Source organism: Anabas testudineus, chromosome 15, assembly GCF_900324465.2.
Source record: "Anabas testudineus chromosome 15, fAnaTes1.2, whole genome shotgun sequence".
Lineage (NCBI taxonomy): Eukaryota > Metazoa > Chordata > Actinopteri > Anabantiformes > Anabantidae > Anabas > Anabas testudineus.
In genome coordinates, this window is record NC_046624.1 from 18,826,482 (window position 1) to 18,849,982 (window position 23,501).

General features: G+C 42.2%; 1 protein-coding gene across 1 annotated transcript in view; it reads right to left on the reverse strand.

Moving 5' to 3' along the window:
* Positions 1 to 8,775: 8,775 nt before the first annotated feature.
* Positions 8,776 to 23,501, reverse strand: part of znf804a (zinc finger protein 804A) — a 46,981-nt gene continuing 32,255 nt past the window's right edge. Inside the window, exons 2-5 of the mRNA XM_026354323.1 lie at positions 21,668 to 21,772; positions 18,119 to 18,255; positions 14,964 to 15,088; positions 8,776 to 13,034 (exon numbers count right to left, since the gene is read on the reverse strand). Of these exons, the coding sequence (XP_026210108.1) occupies positions 8,776 to 13,034; positions 14,964 to 15,088; positions 18,119 to 18,255; positions 21,668 to 21,772 (4,626 nt within the window). The remainder of the gene's footprint in view (positions 13,035 to 14,963; positions 15,089 to 18,118; positions 18,256 to 21,667; positions 21,773 to 23,501) is intronic.

The window sequence follows — 23,501 nt, forward strand, 5'->3', positions numbered from 1 at the left end:
GGGCATTTAACATTGACTTCAACTCAGCCAATCAGGAGTGAGGACAGGGGATATCTGTTTTATAAGTCAGCAGCAGCACAGATGTCACACTCACTGGAGTTTCTGGGGAGCACTGTCTGTTCCTGACTGTCCAAGATTTCATCTCAGTGTTTTTACACTCAGAGGACAGATGCAGCTTCACCAGAACTGCAGGGTTTTTTTGTTTGTGTGTGTGTGTGTGTGTGTGTTGCAGTGGTCTGTAGAGAAAAAAGCTGATGAATGAACAACAGCTAAATGAGAGCCGGAGCTCAGCACCGCCATCTGTAAAGCTTTAACTCGGATGTCACAGTTCAATCACTATGGATTACGGCTTTAAGAGGGGCTGACTGCCAAAATAGCCTCTGTCTGGATTTGTGTGTTTGTGTGTGGATCATGTATAAACTGTCTATAGATGCAGAGAGGGCTGTCTGTCTGTTTTCTTAGTGTGAAGTGCACTAGTGATTTAACTTATGGGCCCTTACGTGATTTTTAGGATTGGAATATGAATATTATTTACAAATGACACAACAAATAATACGGAACATGCGCGAGAGATCCAAGTTGATCGTGACGATTGGCATCTGTTAAAATAAAGCCAATAAAAATCCAGCCTTTCCTTTACCGTGTTATGTATTTTCACAACCAGACAAAGCGTGTGTGAAAAGTTATTGAGGTACAACTAGTGTAAGCTTAGACCCTGTGGTCAGCAGAATACAGATACTCACTAAGCGGTGACACTATTTCTCATTAGCAGATGGCAGCGTGCAAAACATTCACAACCAATGAGAGATAAGAGATTTAGAGGCTCCATCATATCCAGCAGAGTGATACATCTTCGCTCTAGAGGATCCTGTCGTGTCAGTGTCAGAAGTCACATTCTCCCAGTCGTTATTCATTCATATCATATCTATAATTTAATCTTAGATACGTAACATTGTCACACAAGAAACATCAGAAATAAAATATAGACAAGATGTTTCAGCTGCCGGTCACATTTCATCATCTGAACGTTTAGATAAATAACCCATTATTAGCTTAATGTAAGTACTATTCTAATTAAGATCCTGGGATTTACTCCTGCTGATGATGAAACGAAGCATGAAAAGTGTTTATTACAGTTGTGCAGAAAGTGAGTAAAACCGAACTCTGTGAATGACAGTTTTCTTCTGCAACAGTCAAACCCACAGTAATGAATATATCAGTAACTCGACCGCCTGCTGCTCTCTGACTGTTTCACGCTGGAGAAGCTGTTGCTCTTTATGTAAAATGTCTTTTATTCCATGATGGAGCGAAGCTGCTCATGTGGGAAACCTGTCTCCTCTTTTCACTGCGGAGCGTCTGAAGGGGAAACCAGTCACTCTTATTTGGACTTTGGTTATTTAAGAGCATGTAAATGTGCTGACGATCAGTCCGGTATCTGGGTCAAACAACAGAAATAGAAGAATAGAAAATCACAGTAACACAGTGTGTGTTAGCTGCCCGGTGAGTCAGATATGAGATGATGTGACCAACCAACGGAAAAGTCTGAAGCAGTAAGGTAAAAAGGAGAGAAAGGAGGAGAATGGGGGAAAAAGCTTGAAGACAAAGTGACAGTTTAAAAGGAAAGTGGCTTTAAAGTCGACACTTGACTGTGGAGTGATGCTGAAGTCGTTTATTTGTGCAGGTCATGATGTTAAGAAACCTCAGCGTCAAACTGCAAACCTTCAGATTCATGTCTTTTCATGAACATATATGAAAAAGTTAGAAAACGAGTGTCATAGAGAAACTAAACACGTCGCTAGAGCTCACAGCTGCGAGTCGATTGATGGTTTTCATCCAAACGTAGCCAACATTTCATGGTTCCTGCTCCTCAGATGTGAGTATTTTCTGCTTTTAATTATTTTGATTTGGTTCATTTATTCATTAAAAACATTTTAGTAGCAGCCTGTTTGGACATCATTACTAGGAGACTATTTACTACAAAATCCGGGTTGTTAAAAATAAAACATCATTTAAACAGGAGCTGTGGGGAAATAAAGTGCAGGTGTAACGGCTTCTTTATTTGTCAGTTTGTACAAACTCAACTCTCAGAGCAGTGGAAACAGCTGCGGCTGCATTTTAGTGGCGACACAGTTCAGCGTTCAGTGTTTATGAAAAGAAAATAACTCCAGCGTTTAAGAGCAACAGATCAAAGCTGTGACCATGTTTCTTCAAACCACAGTATAAAACGTTAAGGAGACATCAGACCTGTCCACCTACCTGTAATATGATGTAAGAAATCAGCATGTTAATGTCACAGCAGGTGAAACCTCTCAGAGGGACGTCGAAGGGATGTGTCACTGAACAGATGCACAGCTCTTGGCTCCTGAACCGTAACAGTTCCTCAGCTGCTGCTGCTGCTGTATTTAGAGTTTGGACTGTAGTACTACTATTAAACACTCTGTGTCAGTTTTACAGACTGTTCCTTTAAGGCCTTAACTGCTGCTGTTGGTCCTTTTATGACCTATAGAGATTTTACAGCCACTCTTCACTTTAGTCCCTTTGTTTCCTCCGTCAGCCTTATTTTAATTTGACCTAAAACCTTTAAATATAAATATGCAGATGTATGTTTAAGAACATTTTTAGATGCATTTAGATGAATCGTGGCAGTGGGAATGAGGTTTCTGCTTGTGTGACCACTTTATGCATCAGTGTCTTTGTCCTTTTGATGATCTCCATGGGATCCTCTGTCCCCCAGATCTTGCCTTCTAAATGAAATACACCTCCTTGCTGAAAAACACCCTGACGCCCATTCAGCTAGTTCCCCTCACATCCTCAGTCAAACAGTATCGGTCAATCACGGCCAAATCAAGATCCTGCTAGTGATTTCTCTTTTTTTGGACTGCAGCTCAGTGTCCAATCAATCGCACCCCCAGAAACTCTGCATTTGAATTGGAGCCAGACTTTGCGTAATTGGGTTTCAGGCTTCTTATGGAGAAGAAAATAAGCGGTCGGGGAAGCTCAAAAACACTTGGTTATTGAACACAGGAGCAGCTCACGGCTGCTTCCTCTCCTCTCTGCTGTACTTTCTGCACACGACTGGTTATGAATCCCAGGATGAGTGTGAATGTTGTTTAAGATCACAGGCGACGCCACAGTCGCTGGGCTGATTACAGATGATGAATCACTTTACATAGCGAGTGATGGAAGTACAATGGAGAAGTATTCAATCCGAACTAACCCCGCAAACCGTGACTCCAGGCGAGAAGCGAGATGCAATCAGTCATCGTAAATGTATAAACAGAAAAGCGGAAAGGCTAAAAACTTTTTAGTTCCTCAGCACTAAACAGTGTCAGCTTTGAAATCGGAGAGTGGTGTTGACAGCACCGTGAAAAAGGCCCATCAGAGATTCCACCGACTCAGACGACTACAAGATGCTTGATGCGTCTCTGGCAGCCATGACCCACTTCTGCACAGTAGCAGGACTGATCAAAAATGTTAGAACAAATGTTATTGCTTTCTGTTGCTTCCCTGCGGTTTGGGGCTTTTGTGAATCTTGACTTCCTGTGAGAGGAACTGTTGGCCCATCCTGCACAGCCATTACCAGCCATCCAGAGTGTGTTGGTGCACCACGAGAATCACACCCATCAACCACTTCCCTGACGTTAATGCAGTAATACCACAATGGGATAATACAAGTCGTGCATTATCAATTTACTTGGTGTTAAATGTAGAGTAGTATCACAACTCATGTTCCCATTAGGAAAATGTGTGTGTACAGTTTTAAATTCCCTAAAACTATAAAAAGTCTGGAGTCTGGGTCTCTAACGTGCTTCATACACCCGTCATCTGCCCCTGGCTGATAAAATGATAACATACTCATTTAGAGATTAAGTATTTCTAGAATACACATGTCCCTAACTGAGACAGCATGAATGAATGAATCAGCTTACAACACAACAAGCTATCAGCTTTTTTTAATTCTCCTACTACTATAACATCACTTCTCTTTTCTACAGTAGCTATTTTTATTTCCATCTGGCCACTACAAATACTCCGACCAGATATTCTTCTTCTCTGTACCCTTAAGCTGCTCTGCTACATAAGCACATTCAAGTTATTTTTGTGCAGAAATATCATCAAATTTTCATCACATGTTGTTTCTCGTTAAGCCCGAAGAGACTGACAGCAGCCACGGTGACTCATTAACTGCCGTGTTTCTGGAGAGCTCTGTCTCTTTGCTCCTGATGAAGTACACAATCGGCCACTGCTGAGGTTTTCTTAACATGCTGTTGAGTCGTTTCCGTGGTTGAAGAGAAGGAAGCGAGCCATAATGTACTGCTGCTGATGCACCGAGGAGCCTATTAACTCATTCACCATGACGTGCCTGCCTGAGCCGAGACATCCATCAAGTGTTTTGGAAAGTGTGCGGTGAAAAATAAAATAACCGAGAACATAAAAAAGCTTGAGTCCAGGGCAGGAAGAACACACACAAGACTTTCTGAAACTAATTCCATACAGTCCGGTTTTAATGTCAGGCGATTTTTTTGTTGGTTTTTAAAGGTCAGCGAAGCAAATTACTAAGAACCGCTGCTTCTGTAATAAAGCGGAGTCGACGTGTGGTGCTCACTGTGTTATTTCTGTCCCCCTAAACACACACAGACACTCACACAGCCCCAGGTGTTGAACATGTTGAGTTTTGACGCTATTTTAGTCATTGAACATGATGGTCCCAGCTGTCTGTGAGCCTTCTGGCAACACACACACACACACACACACACACACACACAAGGCCACAGTCCCAAAGCATCCGATCAACCGTGGGAGTGTGGGTGAGTACACGGGGGTTTTTTATAATCCGTTTTTCAGTTTGAAAAGTGGTTAAAATACTCTCTGAATGAGCTCCACACTCTTTGTCTTTTCGTATTTCTTGCATTATTATGTCACACACAGGGGAAATTACAAGAACGCGCCCGTAAAAGGCATCGATTCACCGATTTGCCTGCTTGATAATAGACTTTTTATGAAAGAAAGTCATTTTCAGGTGATTTTTTTTCCCCCTTGTGAAAGAAAAACATTGACAAGACACTCGTATATCAAGTCTACTGATTTATTTCCACTTTCAGAGTAATTTGTTTTTCCTCTGTGGATTCACTATATCTATTATATTAGCAGGGATAATATCTGTGCATATGAGTGTGCAGAAATTAGATTACACAAAAACGTAGCCAAATATTAGTTTATCTGGATCTCAAGACATTTCAAACTGCTTCCTAGATGAGCTTAAAGATGGCTTTTAAAATCAGGTGACTGACTTTAAAGAACTGCATGTACACCAGCTAAACAAGAGGTCAGATTAAGTGGGTGTTCATTTACTAGCTAAAATAGCATCAGAGTACATGATACAAAAACAGCCTCATTCAACTGAGGATTCTCTACAAAAATACATCTAATACAGTTCTCTAATGTACACAGTTTTATCACAATACTAAATAAAACCTGCGTTCATGGGAACTTTTGGTTTCATAGAGCTACAGGGAGACAACGTGCTGCTGTGTGAACACTGTCACCTCAGCCGAGCGGGATTCTGTTGCTGTGCGAGCTGCAGGTAGAAGAAGTCGTGAGTTTCATGTCGGTACTTCTCTTCATAAACTCCTCGAGAGGCAAAAGCTGCAAACATGTCGCTGTGGGCTTCCTAGTGTCACCATGGTGACCCGCCCAACATACTGGAGATCATCTGGTGAGGAATCAGCAGTCGCTTACTGACAACCTCTGGGAAAGACAGCAGAGGTGTCAGGGCTGCAGCTGAAAACTGTAATTATCAGCGTGTGTCCAGGTTTGTGACTCGATTCAGCCGAAATGTTTCACTTAAAAATCTGTGTCCGCCTGCAAAATCTGCTCTTTGTTAGCTGAATTTTCCTGCATCTTTTTCTTGATTCTTGTTTGTTTGTCATCGCCGCTCGCACCAGAATAATCTATAGTTGCTGTGATGGATAGGCACTGCCAGTTATGCCCCAAAGCCATCGCAGCCAGATGTTCAATTCTCAGTAGTGAGAGAAAAAGACTCAGAAAAACAATTTGTTAGTAAGCGTGGGAGTTGCTCTGCTCATCCCTCATCCTTACTCCTGCCATTCACACCTCTGAAAGTCTGAGCGTCACGCTGTCAGGAGCGACTCTCTGGAGTTTAGACACGGCATTGTTATGGTTTTAATCGTGAGGTGTTTCTTCTGCACTGCACAGAATGTGGAGAGTAATAAAATCCATTTGAACCAGTAGAACATACACGATACATACAAACCCTTCAGCTTCAAGAGATAAAAGGGAAAACCCACCCTGAGGGGCTGTTCGTATAGAAACACTGTGAACTTCCTGCACTTGAGTGAAAGTAAGTGGAAAATCAGGTGTCAGACTGCAACAAGTAACCTATGAATGACATGAAGAGGAAGCTTTAATCAAAAAATGCTTGTTCTGTGATTACCTGACAATCAAATCCTCACATCCTGCAACATTTTATCCCAGCTCATCGCCTCTCACAGGGATTCGGCCCTGCTGAAGTCAAGCGTGTCGTATGACGCGCTGAATCTCTCTGTGTGTGTTTTGGCCTTTGTTTCCTTTGGGTGAGTCACTAAATGTAAAGTTATCTACCACACTGGGATATTTTTAGTGCAGCTACAACAGAGAGAGATGGCAGAAAATCAACAGTCTAAAACGTCAAGAGTAAAGGTCAGACGCTGGAGTCAGTCCCTCAGAATCAAAGAGCAAAGGCTTATTTCTAAACTTAACATTTTGCTCTGACGTTCAACAGCCACACAGGGAGGCGCTCAGGCCGATGTAGCAATATATCCACCAGAGACAGCATCAGTATCTATTTCCATACTGCAAACTAACTGTGCAGTCCAAATAAAGCAAATCAGTGTAGTTTTCAATTTGTACTTAGAGAGGATGATATCAAACTTGCCCTTTTCAGTGGTCCTTATTTTTACGAAGTTATTTTTAACCTAATCATCAACGTATTTCTTCAAGTTGTGAGCAGATTCTCAGTTTCAGCTCTGCTGCGTGTCGAGCAGTTGCTTAAGTAAAATGTTTGGCATCATGCAAATGAAAGACTTTATCAGTCTGTAGAAATGAATGAGAGCTTTTATAAAAGTACAGGTCTTAAATGTAACCTGCTTCACTACAGAACGTTTAGCTTGAGACTCATCTGACCTCTTCCTGAGATTTAGAAGCTGTGCTGTGCATGTTCTGGGCTCCTCACAACACACTGACTATACTATTGATTCATATAATTTCTTATAATATTTGTACTTTGTGTAAAAGTCCAAATAATGGATATTTAATAAAATCCGAACACCTCATCATTAAAAAAAAAAAAACTATTGTTTTGTTAATATTCAGCTAATTGCAGTTGAAATGCTTACAGTTTTGCTTAGAGTTTTGTAGGTGATGCTGCATCCACATCGTATTGAAATTAAACATGTTCACACACCTAACATGCACGTTGTGGAGACGTGGGTTAAGGTGGACAGAACTGATTATTGAGAGGATAAATAGGACCAAAAGGCTTCAGTGTGCCTGAGCACCAGAGCCTCTGTTTGAATTCTTATTGAAAAGTCAATCAAACGAAAACAGAAAGATGATAAAGAACTAATGAACATGAAAACAAACCATCGCCTGTCAGTGCACCTACATTACCCACAGTGCACCTTGACTGCTGACCGTTCAATTAAAGTTTGGTTTAAAGTGCAGTAATTCATCATTAAAAACACTTTGCATGACTGCACAGTTGCCTGGACTGTATCGTTGTATTGAATTGTGTTGATTTTGGTGTGTTAAAAGTAGGTGGGGTTAACGACTTGGTGGAGAGGACATACAGTATAAATGAAAAGTAATGTGGTCTTTTCAGGACTGTGTGGCGTACAGGACTCAGAAAGCTGTAAAACCACGATCTCATCCAACACACCGACATGTTTTTCTGAGTTAGAATTACAGTCGATGCGTATTTATCAAGTGAACATGACACTTTGTAAGTGAAAGCTAATGAAATATGCAGCACATATTTTATCTTTGTTAAAATGATGAGGTGCTCAAATTTCACTACTCAGTAGAATTCAATCATTTAATATGAATATTAATGTCAAACACTTGATTCAGTCCTTTAGAAAACGCGCTGTTTTTCTGACTGTTGCTTACAAAACAGAGGCTAAATTAAAAAGTAAAGCAGATCAGCAGCTCATGATGATTGACAGTCGAGAGCAACAAGTTCACATCTGTCTTGAAACTAATTTGTGGAAATGTAGGAAATCAGCGGGAAAATCCCTCGGGGGGGAAAATCTTGCATTTATTATCACAGAGTGAAGATATCTGAGGCTGTACAAGGATGGATCTGTGCTTTAAAGTCACAAACTATAAAATTTCTAACATGCTTTGCAAGCAAATCATTGGTTTAAAATGCATGACAGGAGCGTTGACTGATTTCTGCAGAGGGAAACAAGCCCAGCTGCGTTTCCCCTCCACGGTCCCGCTGGCTGCACACCTGAGGCTCATTTTGAGCAAGATTGCGACTGATGAAGATAATTAGCCATCTTTTTTTTCAGATGTGTGAATCAGTGCTTGGAGTGTTTAGATGAGGTGATGAGGTTGCCCGAGGTTTGTTTTGTGAAGTTTTATTTTCCTTAAGTCTTCCTCGTTTGATCCTCACGTCCAGTATGTTGGTAATGACACATAAAAGCTGCTTTCACCCAGCTGACGACTTTATTCTGTAGAACATGGGAAAATGTCCTCATGCTTCTTTTTTAGCCTTCAGAACAAAACCTGTAAGGGCAGAACTGCAGGATGTGTTGGGGGAAACAGAGAAGGGTGGTGACTCTGCATGGGGTGAAATGCCGCTGCTAAGGGATATGGACCGGGGGCATCCAGGAGAGGAATGTGGGGTGAAGTGTAGAAAGAGTGAGGAAGAGGAGGAGGCGGCGGTGGAGGAACGGGAGGAGGATTAAGAGCGAGAGGAGAGAGATGTGGGGAGAAAGAAGGAACGAGGTGAGGGTATGAAGGGACAGGGAGGTGAGACGGAGGCGGGAGGAGTGAGAGGCGATGCTGGATGATGGTGTGATGAAAGGAGAAAGCAGAAGAGGAGGAGGAGAGGGATGCCGGGAGGAGGAGAGGAGCGTGGAGGGGGATGCAAGGTGGAGGGATGTGGTGAGGATAACAAGGCCTCTTCTCTGGGTACAGATGTTCAAAATCGATCTCCTTCCTTCTCTCTCTTTCCTTCTCCTCCTTTTCTTTCTCCTTTCTCCTGATCCACTCCTTCTCCCACTCCTCCTGCTTCTCCTTTAGCCTTTTCCTCTCCATCTGCTTCTCCTCCACCTTCTTTCTGTCCTGCTCTACATTCCTGTCCTCCTCTCTTTGCTCCGTGTGTACGCCCACGAATGCTTCCACCTCATTCCTGACAACATCACCACAGCGATTACAATCAGTGACTTGATTACCAGTAAAATAACGACACTGACCACTGTCAGTGTCATCGCTGCAGGTTTTACAATCAATCTCTAAACCAGAGAGCTTCATTTTGTGACACTGCAGTTTGGGTTTATCCTCCTTAACGTCACTACATTTGTTATTTGTATGATTGTAATCACAATTGTAATTAAATGTAGCATCACTTTGACAGTTTGTACTGTTGCAGCCACCTCTCTCTGCTTTGTTGGTGCTGGAGTCACAGTCACTGGACACTGTTTCACTCTCTGTGTGCTTGTTTTGACATTGACAGTGGTCAGCATGTGTGTGATTAGTGCTACAGACAGCGGTGTTACAGGTAGGTTTGTCGTTCATATGAACATGAGAACAACCCTCGTCTTTTGCTTCCTCGCAGCTCCGATTGTCACATCCGGCAGCGTCGCCGCGTTTGTCGTCCCCTCTTCGCTCGTTGTTACAATGGCAGTGGTCACCTGGTGCGATGCAGGTGTGACAGTCCCTTAAAGTCTCAGCGCTGCCTTCACTGTCGCAGCAGAAGTTATTCAGTTTGTCAGAGTTGTTACAGGTAAACGTTTCCTCCCTGTTATTTGTCTTATGACACAGATTGTGTTTTGTGCTGCACAGAAAGTGGCAGTCAGTGGTTGTATCCTCGGGGCTGCTCTCCACTGTGCGATTGTCCGAAAGCGCCCCTCGATCATCCTTGGTGAAATCCTGCACAGAGGAGGTCTTATCTACGCCGAGGTCAGGGGTCAAACCAACACACCGTCCTTCCTGTCTAAGACTACCGACGACTCTCAACACTTGTCTCCTTCCTCTCTTCTGTTTCTTCCTCGGTGTTGCCTCAGGCTCCAGCGATCCCCCCGTCCTCTTGCTGGCTGTAACCGCTCTCTCCGACATCACTTCCTTTGAATTTGCATTGTCGTGGAGGGTCGTGTCCGCACAGGCTGATCTAATTCTCGGTTCGGTTTCTGTCTGTTGTGCAGAGCAGTGTGCAGCCGGGCCGGGCATGATATCACTGTGTCCTGCAGATATTGTTTGTCTTTGACTACATGCTGTTTCTCTAAAGGGAGTGGGGACAAGGCTAATCGCTGGATCACATGCTGTTTTCCTGTAAGGTGCAGGAACAAGACACATTTGTGGTTCACATGCTGCGTCTTGACAGGGAAAAGAAACGCTGCTAATCTCCAGGTTGCACAAGTTTTCTTTAGCATCGTGAACAGCTCTTATCTCCGACGTCCTCAGATTCCTGCGCTCCTCATCTCTCTGCCCTTCCTCCTTCCCTGCTTGTGTATTTTTGTGCATCTCCCGCGTCTCTCTGTCATTCTGAGCAGGCTCGGGAGTAATTGCAAGACAGCACGGCGTCTCTATAACAGACCCAGGGACGGAGCTAATCACTGAGTTACATGCTGCACCCCTGCAGAGGAGCTTTCTGAGCCCGTGGCCCCACCCAGAGGCTGATTGCTGGGATTGATGCTGGCTGGCCTCCCTTTTCACCTGCAGACACAGCTGGTTACACCGATTACACCGATTCACAGGAAGATTACTTAATAGCTCTCCTCTCTTCTCGTCATTTCTCCCTGCCCTCTCTCCCTCTGTCTGATCCCCTCTTATCCTTCTCTCTTCTCCCCTCATCCTCTTTTCTTTGCCTCCTACCGGCCGATGCGCAGCAAGATGACTTAATAGCTCTTTTTCTCTCCTGTCCTCTCTTTCAGTGCCCTCGCTTTTCAGCCTCTCCTCTCTCCCTTCACAAGTCACATTCATAGAAAGACTACTTGTTATCCTTCTTCCCTTTTCGGAGTCTTTTCTATCTGTGTCCTCTCCTCTTTTTCTTCTTCCCCTCTTTCTCATTCCTCTCCTCACCCCTCCCCTCCTCTTCCTCCTCCTCCTCCTCCCTGTATTTTGAAGGCCCAGCGTTGGTGCTAGGTGGCATTCTGCAGAAACGGGAACAAATTTTAAAGCGCTTTCATCACGGCAGCCGGAGCGATCCAGAACTGCGTTGCCTCCACTACAATGGGCAACAAGTTCCACAGGATTTCCCGCCTGTCCTGCTTCATCCTCTTCTTCCCTTTCATCTATCTTCACCTCCCTTCCTCTCTCCATATCTTCCTGCCTCTGTTGGCAGTCAGGTTGTTTGATCACAGATGGCTTTATTCTCTCCCTGCCTTCCTCCAGCCCTCCCCTCTTTTCCTCCCCCCCTTCCTTGGCCCTGTTATGTGCTCTGAAGTCATACAGGAGAGGGTTGACACTGTAGGAGATGGAGGGGGACGTCTTGGTGTAGCTGACCATCTCTGACGGCCAGAGAAGAACCCTGCTGCCGTCTCTACTCAGGACAGGACAGAACGGCTCTTTGGGACGACTTGGAGGGGAAGAAGTTGGTGGTTTAACCCAGTTGGACGAACATGTGTTGGATTCTTTGGGCTGCGTTTGATTTGAAAACTCTTTAGTCTCATTTAAGAGAGAATTAGATTTTTGAGGCTGACTTGTGGAGGGACAAAGCAAGTCATTAAATTCTTTGGTGGCCTTCAACTCCGTCCCAGTATCCTCATGTGTATCGACCTCGCTCTCCTTGCAGACCACATCTTGAGCCACAGCTGCGCTCACACTGCTACAAATCTGTCCCAGCGTCCCATCTTTTAAATCAAGATGAACCCCAGTCCCACTTTCACTGCCGACTTGGGCTTTAATCCCATTGTCATTACATAAGGAGAGCTGGGCTCCACTCCCGCTGATCACAGAGTCCTCAACTCTGATCACACTGCGATTACATAAAGAAATCTGGGCTCTAGTCCCAGAGAGTCCTCCAGTTCCCCTCTCAGTGGACAAAATGGCTGTGGCATCACAGTGCTCCATTGCAGTTTTACTATCCACACTGCACTGGTTTCCAGTCTCCCAGTGACCAACACCTACAACATCCATGTCTGCAGACAGTGGAGATCTGTGCTGCTGGTCTGTGACTTTCTCCCCCAGATCTTTGGCTTTGTCTTTTCCTGTCACGTCTTCTTGCTTCCCTAACAAGCCAGAACCCCGTCCTGCTTGAATAAAGACAGCAGCAGATTGGTGGAGGAGGACACAGCTCCTTTTGGGCAGTGAGAAGGACACAGGACGAACTCTGCTGGGGACTGATTGGACGCCTGTGGCTCTGTGCTCTGCTCTGCTACTGTTGATGCTGGTGTCGGTTGTGTTTGTATTAGCAGTAGTGGTGGTGGTGGTGGTGCTCTTGCTGAGGCTGGTCACAGTGGTTTTGTCGAAAATAGAGCCATTAGTTGTGGTGTTAGTGGCAGCTGTTGGGATGTTATTGGGAGTAATGGGGTTGTTTAAATAATTACAAGCTCCAGGGATCTTGTTAAAGTGGCCGGTTTTGCTAGTGGTCTTCGTGATGCTGTTGATGGTGGTGCTGGGTTTGATGGAGCCAGGTGGCAGGTCATTGTAGCCCATTTGGGTCTTGCTGAGGATGCAGTTTCCACCAGCGGCAGAAGGCGTAGTGTTGTTGGTGTCCATTTGGTGATACATCCACTGCGTGTTGCTCAGGTGTCTGGTCTCCAGTGCAGGATCCAGGGGAAGGAAGGGCTGGATGAGCGTGGATTGAGGTCCTAGATGGAGGGAAGAGCAGAGAGGATTACAGCAGCTGGTTACATTTAGATGCAAAACATAACAGGATTATCTTCCTAACCTCAATATAAAGAAAAGAGTAGGAAGGGATACATGTAGAAGAATAGAAGTCATTGTTAAGACTTCCCATACAGTAAGCTTCTTATGCATTTACTCGGCGTTCCGGCTCTTCAACATTACTCTTTTGTTGCTTATAACACATCTGAATATGATTTATGGATGTAGGATAGCCTTAAAAGAACCATAAGCACAAAGATGAATGTGTGGTTCACTTAGAAATGGGAAGAATTATGATTAAAGGTTTTATTCCAACATGTAATATCCATTTTAGAGCACAACATGCTCGCAGACATTCATCTGTCTATACAGTCAGTCAGTGTGGAAAATGATTTCGACAATTATTTCCTGAGTGAAGGTTTTAAGGTGACTCACAGCTTTAAAAGTAATCCATAATGTGACATCGCCAGAACCAGAAACCCCTTTTGTTAAATATTAGTTTTAGAAGGGAAGCCTTTAAATGAGTTTTTACTGTTCCAATGCTAAATGTGAAAAAACATTTAGCACTCGCAGAGGGTCGACTTTAAATGGAGTTGTCAAACTTTTCCATCGTCTTCAACTTTAAATAAGAAAAGAAAACTTTGCTGAATATGAAACTGAAAAGACAGGGTGACAATTGATTGTTTCTTCTTCTTCTTAGAAACCACAGGAATTCTGCTTTTGTGTAATGCTTTCTTTATTTTTTAAAATTGAATCTATTTTGAGCCATAAAATCCACACGAGATGGGCCGAGGGGAACGGATATGATCCCCTCATTCAGAACAAATTCAAACTGAGTGACAAATTTAACTGGAAAATGATTTTCCAAACTCATTTCTACAATTCACAGACCGACTTTTATACACAGACCATTGCCAGAAATAAATGCATCTCACTAAAACAAATGCAGCCCTGTAATAAATCCTTCTTTAATGTTCAGATTTTGTTGAATCTCTTTTAGTGAGGTGCTGTTTGAAGTTTATAGTCATTTGTGGTGCCGTTAAATATGATATACTGAGACGTGTTTCTAATATTTAATCAACAGATGAACCAAATACTGATTGCGTTACTGTATTTGCATCTCTTATATGAAAATGCATGTATCACTTTAAAAAATAGCAATAAAGAAAAGTGGTGCTTGTGCATTTTTCTGAAGCAGCCCGAACCGACAATGACTCAGTGAAAAAGTGAAATCGCTCGAGTCATACAGTAAAAACGGATGGTTTAAGTTTTTAGAGCCGTTAAATACCCGTTAAATAGCATTTAACAAGCATCTGTTAGCTTGTGTTGCTGAAGATTACTGAGGCTTTCTCCAACTTTGTTTGAGGAGATGGACGTCAGCTCTGCAGCTACACCATAACCCCGTGCACCACCCTGACTGCATCGCTTTTACGGAGCACTTTACACTTCAGAGAAGCAGGTTTTTATCATTTTCCAACCATGCAACACAACTAATACGATGCTTTAACTTAATCTATTCTCCACTCAAAGGTCAGAACTGTCAGGATTGTTTTCAGTTGCTTCACCACAGTTGAACTCTACGTTAAATTTGTGGGTAGAACGACATGCTTCAGTTTTTAAAAATCAATTACTGTGTGGAATTTAATAGAGCAACTTTTTATTCAGTGTATAATTGTTGAACTAAATGAATGTGCTATTTCTTCTCTAATCCCTCTCTTGTGTGTGTATTTTATATCTTATCCACAGATAACAGAGCTATATATATAAATACATGTCAGCCTTTCTGCAGCAGACCACAGTCTGTTTAATCCTTCAATATCAAGAGTGATATCCTCATCACCAAAACCAAACACATACTCATGAACTATTTATGCAGCCGGGTACATGTCTTTTATGCAGTTAAGAGCGCTTACTTGTTCCCAGTGTGGTGCTGCTTGTATGGATGTCGGCCCAGTTCTGCTCAAAGTCTGGTCTGGACTGACTCTCTGGATCTACTGCCACTGTGGTGGATCTGAACATGGGACCAGAACCTGGAGCACTGAGGAAAAGAAAAGAGGGATGAGTGTAAAAGTAAGGAGAGTAGAAGAGGAAAGGAGGAATTAAAAGGAGGACAGGGAAGAGGAAAACAGGAGAGCAGAGCTGAAATCCAGCTGAAAATCAATTTGACCATGCTTTTTTCCTCTCCCTCCCTTTGTGCCCGGAGCCAAACTGCATTGTTGCAAATCTGAAAATGGCAGCGACAGCCGATACTGATACACGACTTTCTGTGCAGCGAGTGGGTTCAGGCGCACAACGTGATTGGTCAGAGGCACTTTACAGCCATGCTGATAATCCCAATTAAGCACAGCAAGATGCTTTTTATTGGTTGCTGTGCCAACGCTCATTGTAACCAAGGAGCAAATTAGTGATCTCTGTGTTCTTCTGGTTTATTTTTACTCATGTACAGCACTGAAACTAATACTATATGTCAGAGTATGAAGCGTTTTCCAACATATGTAGCGCTGCGTTTAAGTCAGGAAGTAAACGTGCAGTAAATCCAACATTCGTGCATAGATTTAAAGAATGTTTGATGGAGTCTTCGGGGCCTATTTTCTGGCGGAGATCAGCGTTCTCTTTGCGTGGGCAACTTCAGGTTGTGACTTGCAGCTCTCAGCTCAAATTGTGCATTAATGTGCTGTCGTATACAGAATATTTTAAGAAACCAAATTCTCTGTTTGGTAGCTCGCCAGATTAACTCTCCTCATAACATGTTTTCAGCAAGAAGCAGGAAAATCCACATCATCTGTTTCTGGAGCTCTGTTGTCATTTGTCTTACATGGTTTTTAAGACAGAACCATGCGAGTGCAACACTGTTTGACAGCCCACTTGAAAGTCCCAGATGTCGGAGCTTCCCACTAGAACCCAAACACACAGGCAAATATGTAGATTCTTCAGCAACACACACGGCTGTAAAATAATTAGATTAACATAAACACAGCAGGGTGTTTGTGTAAAGGATTATCCATCTGAAGTAAGTTTATGATTCCTGCAATCTGATGCTCATTTTCCTCTGCAACATGGAAGACTTAATGAAGTATGTTATGCTTTGGAAAATCAATAAGCCTTTTTCACAGAAAACGTTTTAATATGTCACAGTAGGAAAACACAGGTGTGAGTAATACGATGGAACATGGCTGAATCCCATTAAGCTGCTCCAGTTCAGGGTCCTCACTGGTTCACTTGAAGTGTAATTAGAAATGCTTCAGCTTGTTATACTATGACAAGTCAGATATCAGCATTAGCACTGTACTGTGTGGATACATCTACTCTTCATGCAAAGTAAATTAGTGATATTCATGACACTGAACGGCTTTTACACTTGCAAATGAATGATTACATACAGACACGAGTCGTGGCACTACTGGCCTTTTCTTTAAACCGATGTGCCTTTGTGCTCCCTGGGTTGTTAGTGACCATACAAACTCATTCCTTCATACAGACCTTGGAAAGTGGCTACACCTGAGTTGATCATCTTCTAATCTGCAGTTGTTTAGTTGCCATCGTCTTTCAAATCCGCTGAGGGAAGATTTAACCAAATATTGGCGGCTCTGGATGTGTAGCTTTGACCCACTATGTACAACCTAACCTGTGTTGATGTCAGGAAACCAAAAGTGAGTTACATCCTGTGTCGGTGGGAGTTTCATTTAAGATGTATGTTGTAAATTATTTTGCCTCAGCAAACAGAGAAATAAGACTAAAAACAAACATTAAACCTTTATCACAGACTGTCTGACTTCTCATACAGGTTTTACTAACGGCATTAACTGCAGCTGACTTCCATTAGTGTCCCACTAAACCATAACAATCAGCGAGCATGCACGCAGCCTGGACATGGCTGACCTGCACTTAATGGAATTCATTAATGTTTCAATTACGCCTGTGGCTTTTCCTGCTATGACCTATTAAAACATCGAATGAGAAGAAAGTATATGGTTGACAATTTAGGAAGTTTATTATTCACCTTTTCACCCCTTTAAGTGCAAGCTGGCAAAAACTAGAAAAATCCAAGTAGGTGGAAGTGGTACTGCCACCACCAGCCTCGTTAGGGACATCCTGTCTAATGGGTCAGGTCCAGACTGTGTGCACGAGGATAATGCAGGTTTTCTTTGTCATGCTCACACATAACAGGCTTTCTAATTGACTTTACATGCAAGTAAACCACAAAAATGAATCTGTTTCCATTGAATATTTGTTAAATTCACACAGATATGAAAGCGTCTACTTGTCTTTTTCTCACTGTGCTGTCAGTTTGATCCAGTACACTGAGTCAAAGAAGAATAAAAAGTACAGAAACAGTGTCTTCTATCACCGTACAGTTGAAATCTGTGAGCCATGCTGTTAAAATAAGTCAGGAACACTGTAGAGGAGCAATCTGCTGCATGTATATTTATATATATGTATATTTCCAGTAACCAGGTTGCAGCAGTACAAGTAAAGTCACTAACTGTATCAGAATGAATATGAATATTTCTAAACTTTATTTACTTAAAGTTGCACTAAACAGAACGTTTATATATTTATATGTTAGAATGACTAAAAGTATGTGAAAGGTTCTTGAAGTGTTGAACCCACAGAGAAAAACTGCATGTTTTATAGTTTCAGCTCATTGTTCTGGTACAGATCTTATGTCCTTATTTTTCCTTGCTGCCATCTTTGACCTTGTATTCCTTGTTTTCAGTAAAAACTCTGTGCTACTCGTCCAGCACCAAACACCTGGTAAGCACAGTTTTGTTGGTGAATCATTTAAAAAGTTAAGAAAGCAGAAGAAGACCTACGACTGAAGATATCCAATCCAGAAGAAAAGCAGTTTTTAGTTTCTTCTAACCAAAAATGTGTAAACTGGGCTCCAATATCTGTTGTTGTGCTGTGATTCGCTAAGCTCCATAGCAGTCAGCACCTAAAGCACCAGGAGTTGGTGGAGATTTGAATATATCAGGGTGAAACAAACCCCAAACACATGTTAGTGTTTGTTTATGTGTGGTGGATGGCTGATGTAGTAATGTATGATGTAGAGACGCGTGTTACTCACCACTCTCCTGTCCTCTTGTCGTCATGTTGATGGAGCCGCCTCAGAGCTCGCTCCTCTCGTTTCTCCTCCCTGCGTCTCCTCTGCCTCCTGCAGGCCAGCGCTCTGTAAAACTCCCTTTGTTTCAAGTCCTTCAAGCGCTGGAAGACAAGCAGAGCTATTATTAGTTATTCGTAGTAGAAGTAGTCGTTGTAGTAGCGGCAGTAGTATTATTATTCTATCAGAGAGACGAAAGAGGTCAAGGGTGAAACCACTAACATGATATATATTTAAATGAGCTGATCACGTAGAATCTAGTTTCTGTGTGTGTGTGTGTGTGTGTGTGGGAGTTTATCTGCTCTGTTTTCTGTATATGTATAAAGTTGTGTATGTGTTCGCAGTATGTGTGCTCACTAAGTCAGCCAGTGTCAGCTTTAGTACAGTCCAGACCAGCTTAATTCACTTACTGAGCTCTGTCTGCAAGCTGTCTGCAAGCCGGAGATACTGATACTGCAAGTGTGTGTGTGTGTGTGTGTGTGTGTGTGTTGTCACAGATAATAATAATAATAATATACCGGTGGGTTCATATCACAGACAGACAGATGACAAAAGACAGACAGACAGACAGAGGCAGAGAGGCAGGCAGAGAAACCAACAAGTAGATAAACAGACCAAAATAGACAGACAGATAAAACACAGAGGGACAAAGAGACAGACAGGAAGACAGATGCAGTGTGGGTTTTTTAAAGCTGGCAATGTAGCCTTAGCATTTCTTAGAAGGTGTGCACACATTGTGAGGGGTGGACACAATGACAAGAAAACCTCACAATAGACTCTAGTCCAATGCAGCAACACCACAAACTATGACTTTAAATATAACCAAGAAGTTGAATCCACACACTCGTCCCCAAAACAGAACAGTATAAGATTAATAAAGAGTTAAAACGTGGAGATGAAGCTGATAGAACACACCATGTGATCATTTGTCTACAGGACCATACACATTAGGACAGTTACGTATTTTTTTAGTATTGTCAGACTGAGCTCCTATCATTCATTTCAACAGGGAAGTGTGTTTTACACAGTTTCAGAAAACCACAGGGGGCCACGGCAAACGATGCAGCGTCATGCAGAGAAAACGTTGAATCTATTTTTCCTGTTCAACTATTGAGATAAAGCAGCTGCCGCTGTTGTGTCTGTTGCAAGATGTGACACGTTCTGCAGTTTATGCAGCAGAGTTTGGTGACATGAACCACGTAATATAAAACATGTCACGGCCCGGCAATTAAATATAACAACAACAAAGGAGAAGAAGAGCGATGAATGTTGGCAGTCGACTGTCAAAATCACTGTGCTGTCTTTTCATTTTGAACTTCATCTGTAGTGGCCGTGTACGTTGCACCATGGTAGCAGGGTTACATCAAAGTGTTCGTGTCACATTTGTTCTATGTGAGTGACATAGTTGATAATGTCAGTTCACACATTGTTAAAATAACTATTATCGTAGATACTATATATATATATCACACACCCCTCAGTCGTGAGTCGACTGACTATGAGAGTCATTGCTAAATACAGAGCTAACACAACAAATGCTTTCTACTACTAACAGAGTATAAATTACACATTCAGTTCTAAACACATAAAGCCTCTTAAGCTGCATAACATAGTATAAACTGTGCATGGTTGTTTTTCTCAGTCGGACTCTTTGCATGCGTTACAGGAACACATCGAGAGCCAGTGGCGTAGCTTTTCTGCAGACCACTTCATTTCCAAAAGGAGATGGGACCGTGACTGACCATGAACTAAAAGATGGGCAGCTTAGCTCTGTGTGTGTGTATATATATAAATAGATGTGTGTGTGTGCAGGCTGGAGAATATTACTGCTAGAAAATCCATTTCCTGCAAGTGTTGCAGTCTCGAACAATATGCCCTAAATGCTCTGCATCCTCAAGTAAACCTAATAACTCTGACACACAGCTAACTGTGAAAAATATTATGCCTCTTTCATCGCTTGCAAGTGAACAAATGATAATTGCAGCAAATACATTCCTCCCAGCACCTATAATTTTGTAAACACCCAAACAGCTGCAAGTTCTCAGACTCGCCCTCCTCCAGATCCCACAATGGTAGAAAAGACTCTTTTAACGTTAGGCTGAAAAGATAAAAATGACAAGAGAAGAATAAAAAAACCCATAGAGACTTGACAAGTGCCTCCATTTTTTAGACAAGGAGATGCATTATTTATAACCCGTGTTTTATTATGTAATCAGTGCAGTATGTACTATTGATTTTAACCTAGAATGTTGTCCTAGATAACTGTCATCATTACTGTTTTCTGTATCGAGAGCACTAATATTTTTTTCTGAAGAGATTATTAAGAGTTGTATAGATCTACTCATGTATGTAATTGAATCTGCAAGAAAAATACTTCAAATAATCCTCATAACAATCAGGTTTGTCTCCTGTCAGTTCTAATACATTTAAAATCAAATGCAGTGCAACTTTTATTAAATGACACCTCCTGAAACATCTGATCATCACATATTAAATAGTAAAATATCTAAAGTATCAGTAAACACGTCTAGAGATTTATTCCTGCATTACAGAAAAGACATGAAGGTGTAAAATCTAACATCCCCGGAACAATGCAGGGAAATTATTGACGTAAATAAAGTTACTTATTCTATTTCTAAACTAAGTAATCACATTACTTCTGTTTCTCAGCACAGTTCAGTCTCAGGTGCTTTTGAAATAACTTTTGTTTGTCATATTTCAGGTTGATCTTACAAATTTGATGTTCCTTCGGGAACGTGACTATAGATCTTGGATGCTGGAACTGTTTTTGCTCTGCACACTGGTTGTGACGCTGGGGCAGAGGCAGACACTGCATTTGGTCGTTGGAGATGTTGTCTGAAACTCACATGAAACCTCAGTAGATTCTGAGAAATGTGAACTCATCGAGGAAACTGATTTACCTAAGAGTGGTCAAGAACGCTCATTATGAACCAAATGCAACATATACCTGTCTAAAGTAGCCATTAAAGCTAACACCTTCTCCCGTTCCTACAGTGTGGACTTAATGTAATGCACATGTGGGCATCTCAATTTTATATTTAGACACACTTGAAAAATCCTAAACCAGTCTCTTGAAACCTCTTTATGCACTGATTCCATTCTGTAAGTTGTTAGTTGCTGTGTTAGTGTAGTGTAGTAGAGTTTATGTAGATTTATTATGCACACTTAGGTAATGTGTACTACTGCAGTACTGCTCAGCACTCGATGTATGTTGTCCAAGCCGACCACTATGATAAAATATAGACAGTATATTGTAAGTGTGACTGTCAATTGGTTCGATTTTCACTCGTACCTGTGATAAGAATGGATTTGTTACGTGTTGGTGTGATTTTGTTGATCACAGTGTGAGAGCTGTCATGTAACAGAAACCAGAATCGAACGCTTGCTGTGGCGCTGGGCTGTAATAAATCCATGACCTTGGTCGGGAGGGTTTAAGGAGCTGTGTGGCCGGATAAACCGGACGTGTGCGAGCTGTGTTGAGGTGGTGTGACTCACCTGCTTGTGGTGGTGGTCGTAGGAGTTGATGTGGTTGTCGTACTGCTGGTGTCTCACGTACTGCTTATCGCACAGCTCGCAGTAGAATCTGGAGTCCCCTTCCTCCTAAATAAAGAGACGGAGGTGAAAGAAAACTCACTGTGTGCCTTTGCAGTGATCTTGGGTCATTGTACCATTAACAAGATATATGACTTGCCATGTTCAGTTTATAATACTGCTTCAACAAAATATAATACCCAGATTTCTTTATACTTCAACTCACAGTACTCAGTACTCACATTTTTATACTGTTATTATTATGATTATATGTATTTTATTTTACCTTTCAATACATCTTCCAGCACATCAATATTATATTTTCCTACCATTTTTTAAATAACTACCTTTATGTTTTTGACTACTTGTTGAACTAAGCCAGAAACTCTGATGGGTATCAGTTCATTTTTAAAATAAACATTAGATCAGTCGATAATAAAAAGCAGCTTTAGTTGCAGCATTAAGAGAATTTAGGGCCCTTCAGAAGAAGCAGGAAGACACAGGAGCGACTCTTCATCCAATGAAGCATCAGCCGTTTATGAAGTGCTTAGTTCAATAAAATAAAAATGTAATCTGTCTGACAAAAACAGAAAAGCATCCTTCATGTGGTTTTTGCATAATAATGAATCATGGTTAAAAAGAAAATAAAAATGTGTGTGTAAAACATTTTAGTGTGTAGGCAGGAGCGCTGAATTACAGTCGTAGCCGGAGTTGGTCATAAAATGTGTTTATGGGGATGTGTATTTATCATACTCGAGCTTTTAATTTGTTACCTGCCATACAGTGTGTGTGTGTGTGTTGTGTGTGTGTGTGTGTGTACTCATTGAGTCTGTCATATGGAGTGATGCTGTCTCTATTGCTTCCGATGGCTAATGGGCCCTTCAATCACAACTATCGATCAGCAATCTCAGTGTCTGAGCCAACGCACAGACGCACACATATCTGCAAACCCATATACATGCAAAGCTTTTAATACAGCCGTGTGTCACGAGCCCACACAGACTTTCACAGATGTAGTCGTGCAGGATTTTACTTTTAGGTTTCTGCACACAGACACACACAGACTAACACACACACACACCATCTCCATTAATGGAAGATTGATTTATCTTTAAAAGTAGGGAACATTCAATCTGTGGCATGACCTTCAGCGGAGGTCTGAGCTGTGTGAGTGTGTGTCTCTGTGTGTGTGTGTGTGTGTGTGTGTGTGTGTGTGTGTGTGTGTGTGCGTCACGGTTTGCATGAGTTGGAAATTTCAAACTTTTTTGTCCCTAAAAATCTGTCGAGAAGCTTCCTGAACTCTGCGGCCATTAGGAGAGAGACCGAGGGAGAGGAGGGGCCGCGAGACAGAAAGACTAACAGAGAGGCAGCCAGACTGAAAATGTGACAGAGGACAGATGGAGACAAACGGAAAGTCCGTGACAAAAGCAGAGGGGAAACACAGACAACCTTGTTTAATCCTTCATGGTCCCAGAGCAGCCGCCATCCTCGGCCATTACCGCAGGGATCTCCTCCTTCAGTCAGCATTAGCTCATCAGACAAGTGATTACTGCAGCTCCCATAATTCCATTAAGTTAGAAATTTATGTTACATTATTCTATTACAGGACGAAACATTACATTTGCATTATTTAATGAAAGACGGCATTGGTTTGCATTATGTCATTAAAGATGTCGTTGGGTTGCATTAGCCCCCTGAAGATGGGTTTCGATGTCCATTAAACATGGCGTGCTGGATAGCTTGGAAATCACTGTTCAGTAAACTCAAATTAAAACACGTTACAGCTTAGAAGAAGCAG